At 33.0% G+C, this 8,125-nt stretch overlaps 1 protein-coding gene across 1 annotated transcript; it reads left to right on the top strand.

Annotated features, from left to right (window-relative positions):
• The first annotated feature begins 6,996 nt into the window (after positions 1 to 6,996).
• On the top strand, positions 6,997 to 7,923 carry LOC131650804 (zinc finger protein WIP6-like). The gene is made up of 2 exons (XM_058920518.1): positions 6,997 to 7,266; positions 7,414 to 7,923. Exons 1-2 carry the CDS (start codon positions 6,997 to 6,999, stop codon positions 7,921 to 7,923), a joined length of 780 nt encoding a protein of 259 aa, XP_058776501.1.
• The last annotated feature ends 202 nt before the right edge of the window (positions 7,924 to 8,125 follow it).

Genomic DNA, 8,125 nt, shown 5'->3' with positions numbered 1-8,125 from the left:
AACTGATAAAATCTTTGACCAGAGAATCTTTTAAAACGAGGCTGCAGTGACCTGTTGCACAAGACCCAGATGTCTTAACAACATGCCCAGATATCGGGTCCAACATATGCCCCTTCTGCACCTCCATACATCTTAATCAAGCTAGATAAATCTTGATCACTTTGAACACTTATCCATGTTGTTGTTTTTCAAAAATTCATCTAATCTAAAGATCCAGTCCACAAGGAACTTCAATTTGTACTTAAGGTCTAGGTGGTTAAACTTGTTGAGTCAAGTACAAATGATCATTTCTTCAGCAAACGATCACGACTCTATTTCCTATAGATGATTTCAAATTATTCTATAGATGTAACCAAACACAATAGAGTATCAATTATTCTTAATTATATTGTAATCATTAAAGCTCTACAAATATAAGTTATTATTCTTCAAACCATATTTGGTTCAACAATCTCCCACTTTTTGATGATGACAAACATATATAAATTTATGAACAATTTGCTAATAAATAAGTTAAAGGGCAACATTTGTAATCTCCCCTTGAATCTAAGCAAATTTAAATTTCAAATAAATTAATTAATTTATAGTGCATGGAAAACTCTACTTACTTAAATTCTTAACATTAGGAAACTCGATTTTAAATTATAATAAATATTTAAGCATGTTTCAATTAGTTGGTTATGATCTTCCAAAGATAATCCCACATTGTTTTAGCTTGTTTTTTTTGTCTCGTTTTATGCATTTTGAAGTTATACTTTCTCCCACTTTTGTCATAAAAAAAACTTGAAAATGAAAAGACAAAAACATACATTTTAAAAATAAATAGAAACTTTAACATAAAAATGTAACAAGAAAGAGATAAGGCATAAAAATGAGCTTATTTTCTATCATTTTGAGTAGCATTACAAAAAAATCCCAAGTGGAAAAAACATAAACTTACGAAAATAAAACTAACTACACAAACATGAAAACATGGTTTTTTAATCATTGAGGAAATGGTGTTCCCAGAAGTTGAGCTGATACTTGAAATCTTTGTTGTTTATCTCAGAGAAATAAAGAACCATACTTTGTTTTTCATTCCCATGGATTGGATTCATTTCCCCAGAAAAGAAGGAATCCCAATTGGTGAAGTTGGAGCATTTACTAGACAACGAGGATGAAGAAGATAAAGCTGACAAAGATAAATAAATTTCAGTGTATTCAATAGGTATTTGAGGGATAATCGAATCATCTTCCTACTCCAAGGGTGTGATAGGGTTATTCGGTGGTGAGTTAGGGTTGTTTGGAGGAGGTGGTAGTTGTATTAGAGGAATATAAGCAAATGAGTTAGTCCAACTAGAAAAATAGAGTATTCACTTATTAAAGTGAAGCTAAGTCAAAGATTTCTTAGATAGAGGTGTGTATTAAGTAGAAATGCATAAAGTTTAAGGGTGAGTTTGAACAACCAAAGAACAATTTCTATGAAGAAATGAGACAACAATTTGTTTGAGACAGAGAGAGAGAGAGAAAGAGAGAGAGAGAGAGAGAGAGAGAGAGAGAGAGAGAGAGAGAGAGAGAGAGAGAGAGAGAGAGAGAGAGAGAGAGAGAGAGAATGATATAATAGGTTACAAAATGGAAGGTGAAGTGGACTTTCAAAATAAAAAATAGACTTTCTATCCATAAAGTCCATAAATTTGCGAGGTGTCCTAGAAGGTTATTTCTCATCAGAGGCTTTTCAAAATAAAAATAGACTTTCTATCAAGAGGGTCACTATCTAGAGAATCATCATATGAATCCAAACATCATTCTTAGTTACAAGGGGGATATTCAAAAAATCCTTAATATAATTGAATTTATCTTTAGATAAGGGTTTTGTAAAAATATCAACCCATTTGTTGGTCTGTATCAACAAATTTTATATCTAGAAACCCTTTGTGAACATAATCCATAATGAAGTGTTCCTTAATTTTTATATGATTTTCTCTAGAATACAAAATTTGATTCTTTGATAGGAAAATGGAAGAAGTACTATTGCGTAATATATGGATCTTAATTTCGTTTATTTGATATTCTTCTAGTTAATACTTCCTATAGAGAAGTTGAATGCTACAACTTGTAGTTGATATGTATTATAATTCTATTATGGATAATGCAATTGCATGTTGCCTTTTTCTAGCCTTGGAGATTTAGTTATCACAAAGGAACTGATAGCTTCCATTGATTTTTTATTATGTTTTAAACATAATAAGCATTGCAGAAACTTACTACCTTATAACGATTTGTCTTTTTAAAATACAACCTAATGTTTGTAGTACCTTTTAGATTCTAAAGATTCTCCTTACAGCAGTTAGATGATATTATCTAGGATTTGATAGGAAATGAGCACATAAACAAACGCCAAATAAAATATGAGTTCGAGAAGTTGTATGTTATAGGAGTGGTCATATCACACCTATGTATACCTTTTGGCCTACCATGATGTTACTTTCATTTTAGCTCGGGGTATAACGTTTTAAACTTCTTAAGAGCTATTTTGTATAATTAGTCTGATGAATGTATACTATATATGTGTCTTGGTTGATTTGGATGCCTAAGAAGAACTTTAGTTCTCTCATTATGCACATTTCAAATTCAATGCGCATAATCTTAGAAAATTCCTAACATATATTTGAACAACCTAAATTTCAATATTTGTTATCTTACTAAATAATGTAGTGTTAAATTTCCCTATTGAAAAATTATTTTTAATGAAAAAGTTACTGAATTTATCATACCAAGCTATAGGGTTTGTTTAAGACCATACATAGAAATTTTCAATTTAAAAATGTGTTATGGGAATTTGATATCCTCAATCTTATAAGGTTATTTAACATACACTTCTTAACTAATATATCCATTGAGAAATACACTTTGACATCTATTTGATATAATTTGATATCATAGTTAATTGAAAATTGATAATAACAATTTGATTGCTTCTAACCTTGCGACATATGTAAAATTTTAATTTAGTTATTACCTTCATGCAGACTATAGTCTTGAGCTACTAGTATAACTTTGCTTCTTACCATATTTCCTTGTTCGTCTAAAATGTTTGTGAAAACCCATTTGGCTCAAATTACGTGTTTTCCTTTGGTTGTGACATAAGATCCAAAAACTCATTTCTATGAAATTGGTTGAGTTCTTCTTGTATAGCCACTGTTTAGCCATCATCTCCTAGAGCTTCATCTGTAAATGTTAGTTCAATCATTGAAATAAGTCATACTAATAAAGCTTCATTTAATGATGATCTGATCTTTAGTGGATCATCTTTGTCCCTAATGATTTGATCTAGTGGGTGTGATGACTTGTACTTGAAGTTTGATCATGGTGGGAGATTGTTTTGAATATTATTCTTTGTTGTTATTGGTGATGGATGTTTCTTGTCTGTGTTTCATTTTCTTAGAGGTTGGAATGTACATGATGCATAGTCCATGTGGAATTTCTAATCAAATTCATCTTGCATGAAGCATACAAGGGGTTCGAGACCAAGGGTTTAAGAAAATTTCACCAACAAATTTGTCATTGTTCTTCTATATCATTACAATTTATATAAATCTTGCCAATCAACAAGAATCAATGCATGATTCTTATTTGGATATGAATAGTAGATATTCAAATCATTTGTTGGATAATTCAAGTTGATCTCTTTTACTGTAATCAAACAAAAAGACGTGATGTAGGAGGGCTTGTTGTATGTATCGAAAAAGAAGCAGCGTGTCAGAACGGTTAGGCAAGATTTGTGCAAGTTTGGCGTCCGATTTCAAACTGACTCTTATTACTATTTTCAACAATTTCAGACCCAAAAACAACATTTTACTAATTTCCACAATTTCAGCAATTCCTGTTTTTATTTTTTTATTTATTTAATGTTGTTTTAGATTAAAAGCCCATTAGAGTCTTGTTAAGCTCATTAAGATTTCTTTGTTTTTTGTTTTTAAAGACCTTTGGTGTGGCCATAAGGATTATGTTTCATTATAATAAAATTAAAATTTTTCTTTATATGGTTGATTCTAGAGCTCATCTGATAGGTTTTGCACTTGCAATCCTGTGTTTTCATTATATATTTAGCATTTTTTACTCCTTTTGAGTTTCCGATTGCGTCAGTTGGTATCAGGGCAGGTTTCTCCTGTTCTTTTCATAGCTTGAAAAACATGGTGGATCAATCGGCGACTAGAGCAGATCTTAAGGGAATTACCTCAGATTTTACTGTGACTCTAACTGTTGTGACTGAATAGATGGGGAATTTAGTAAATCAGGTGAACAATGACAACAACAAAGAGAATCAGCGAAGATACAGGAGAGGAGAACATGTTAAGGGTGGGAAAGTTTCAAATAACCCAATTTTTGTTCTACGCCTACCATTCATAATGGATCAAACAATACATCAAACAAGGACAATAAAATCATCAGGCCTACGACAGCCATCTCATTTCATTGATTTCTTTTCTCAAGTAAAAGTTTTCAATTTACACAACTTGCAAAAAACCTGAGAGTAACATTCCTAAACTAAAGAAGTTGGAGACAATCCCTCTTAAAGAGGCCAGGTCCAAAATTGTCAAAGGGGCAGCAAAGAATACTGAAGTAAATTATTGTGATGATGCATTTAGTAAATATGAAGGAGATGCACAAGGGCGTTTATGGAATAAGGGGCTCACACTCAATTACGAAAATCAGCTCGATGATAATGATATTTCTGCTCAATTTGATTCTTGTACTGAGGTGAGTGAAGATCCTTTTTGAATTGCAATTGCTTTGAAATTTGAGGAGCAAAGTCATTTAAGTGAAACTTCAAAGCTACTAGCTTCTGATATGCCTGTAAGTAAAGGTGGATATCATGACATAGATGAAAAGGTAGAACATTTGAAAATCAATGATGTAAAAGATGAAAATCTTGATATGGATGTTTGTCATATTTTTCCTGGTAGATCTTGGTAGTTTGATAATGATATCACTAATGGAGAACAGAAAACGTGATGATGTTTACATGGGCACACATAAAATTGCTATGGCTAATGTTTTTCACTTTGATAAGAATCCAAGAGAAAAGATGTCTAGTTTCTTGGTGATGACACATAGTAAAATGGAGCTTGATGAGGCTATTAAAGAAACTGAATTTTTATGTCCAGTACTAACTAAAGGGATGATGAATGTTGTAAAGGAGAAAACAACAATTTTAGAAGAAGTGTTAGGGGTCCTAAAGGATTTCAAGGAGTTGATCGCAAATGAACTACAAAACAAATTTCCTCCTATGCGAGATAAACACATGGAAGTTAAAGTTTTCAATGTGGGAGAAGATGTGACGGCATTTATGCGTAAGAAGATGTTTCTAGTAGGTACTTATAGCAAGCTGCAGCCAGATGAAGTTCTTTATCAAGAAGAGAACTTGGGGTAGAGTTTTTCAAAAGTGAAGGAGACTAATGTAAGAGGACTGGTTGTGCGTATCGAAGAAGAAGCCGTGCGTCAGAACAGTTTGGCAGGATTTATGCAAGTTTGACGTCCGATTTCAGAATGATTCATATTATACCTTTTAGGAAAGGGAATCGACCCACGAATCCAATTCCCTGCTTTATAGTGACCTATGAGTTTTTAAGGAACTCGAGTTCGTTTTAGGCCCGAAAACAGCATTTTACTAATTTCCACAATTTGTGTTTTATTTATTTAATTCTATTTTAGATTAAAAGTCCGTTAGTCTATTAGGGTTTCTTTATTTTCTGTATTTAAAGATATTTGGTGTGGCTACAAGAATTATCCTTCCTTAAAAGATAGTTTAGGAAAAAAACTTATAATAAAACTAGAATGTCATAAAGAAATTGAGAACCATACTTGAAAATTCATGTATTGCAAATTTTTCATTTATATTCTATTTAAAAACAAATTAGATCATATTTTATTAGAATTTTTGTACATTGTCTGTTAACTTAAATTATGTCTTTGTTTGTTAAATGCATGTTAATTTCATGGCATCTCTCTTTAATCTATACATTTCACACATGAATGAGGGATAGAAGCACAAAGAATGAGGGATGGTTAAATTGAAGTCATTGATTACTACCCCTTTAGCATCACTATCACAACTATCACAATGTCTGTCACTATCGCTATCACTTGGACAATAACGAAGCAGGAAAGAGGAACACACGCTTCCCCTTTTACAGTTCTCCATGTCTACTTGCTCTGTTCATACTATCACTCACTTTCTACTTACTATATACATTTTTGTGTATTTTCTTTGTCTTGGATGGAAATAAAATAACTGTGCCACAATCACTTTCAATTTTGGTTTAGTTTTTGTGATATTTTTTTTATTATATTAAATCAATTTCAATTCGTATCACTCTCCGAAACGAATTGCAAACCGTGTGATTTTAAATTATGCAGCAATCACATTGACCCGCAATTACACTAGGAATTAAAATCACACGTCCAACTGCTATTAGAAACCGTATCTATAAATTTCGTCCAGGTTTCTTTAAGTATTTTTATCAAAATTTAAAAGCTCAATTTACTTAACCGCAAACACAACACCTGCAATCGCAATAATCACAAACCGCAAACACAACACCTGCAATCGCAACTTCCGCAACCGCATTGCGTCTGCAATTGCAATTTAAAACCATACATGTGAGTATGGTTCAAACACACGTTTAATACAATGCAAAGGAAAAGTTATGCTTGTTTGTTGTTTTTACCTTGTCATTGTTTATAAGTCATACTCAACAAAATACTATTACCAAATAACATTCTCTAAAGAGAATCTACAAAAAAACCACACCATAACCCTACAAAACCTGCTGTGAAAAAAATTACAAAATTACTATGCGGGCGCATGCAAATTATACTGACAATTTCTAAACCCAAAAAAAAAACTGAAAAAGTCATCTCCACAGTCCATCATTTTCCTTATTATCTATCTTAAATTCTTCACTATCCATCCATAGACTCCATCCCAACAACCGCATGCATATTGATATCACCATGCAAACTCATCACCATGCCTCCTGCACCAGTTTAGAAGATGAAGATTCAATTTTCCTCTCTCTCGCTCCTCCTGGCCACCAACATTTACCACCATCTTCCAAACTCTCAGCATCCCCTCATATCCCTCCACTGCAACTAAACACTCCTACTTCCACTACCACTCCACCTCAGTATTGGATCCCTTCTCCTGCTCAAATCCTTATTGGTCCAACCCAGTTTTCTTGCACTGTCTGCAACAAAACCTTCAACCGTTTCAACAACATGCAGGTTAAAATATATGGCACCGCAGCTTGTTGTCCATTTGTCTGCTATTTCTGTATAATCTTAATATACAGATAGTGTCATTTTTCTGCACCTTATTTTCTTTTCATGAATGATATATGATATGAATATTAATTGTTATATTTTTAGCAGATGCATATGTGGGGCCATGGATCACAATATAGGACAGGACCTGAATCCCTTAGAGGGCCAAAACCAGCTTCAACTTCATCAATACTGAGACTTCCCTGCTATTGTTGCGCCGAGGGTTGCAAGAACAACATAAACTATCCAAGGTCAAGACCACTGAAAGATTTCAGGACACTTCAAACACACTACAAGAGAAAGCACGGAGGGAAATCGTTCGAGTGCAGGAAGTGTAGGAAGACGTTTGCTGTGAGAGGAGATTGGAGAACACATGAGAAGAATTGTGGGAAGCTTTGGTTTTGTATATGTGGTTCTGATTTCAAACACAAAAGATCTCTTAAGGATCATGTTCGTACTTTCGGCAGCGGACACGCTCCACACACATTGGAATCTTTTAGTTTTGATGAACATAAAAAAGCAAGTGAGAATTACAAGGAAGAAGAAGAGGAAGAAAATGGAAGTGAAGATGAAGAAGACAATGACAATGACAGTGAAGTTGCTTTTACTTTTAACTAAAAAAATAGTTCTATGTTTTAATTTTTTGTTCTTTTGTTGCTTTTGTAAACTACTAGTAATCTTATCTAGCAGTGGTACTTGTATTGGTTCATTATCTTTGTCTGTGATAGAAACTAGAAAGAGAGTGAAAAGGAGAGTGAGAAGACAGAGACAAACAGTGAAAAGAAAAACTAAGGTTCTTGTTGCATTAAATGCTTCATTC

The sequence above is a fragment of the Vicia villosa genome, linkage group LG1, assembly GCF_029867415.1.
Source record: "Vicia villosa cultivar HV-30 ecotype Madison, WI linkage group LG1, Vvil1.0, whole genome shotgun sequence".
NCBI lineage: Eukaryota > Viridiplantae > Streptophyta > Magnoliopsida > Fabales > Fabaceae > Vicia > Vicia villosa.
The sequence above is the reverse complement of the archived record's forward strand: the minus strand, read 5'-3'. Positions and strand labels throughout refer to the sequence as shown.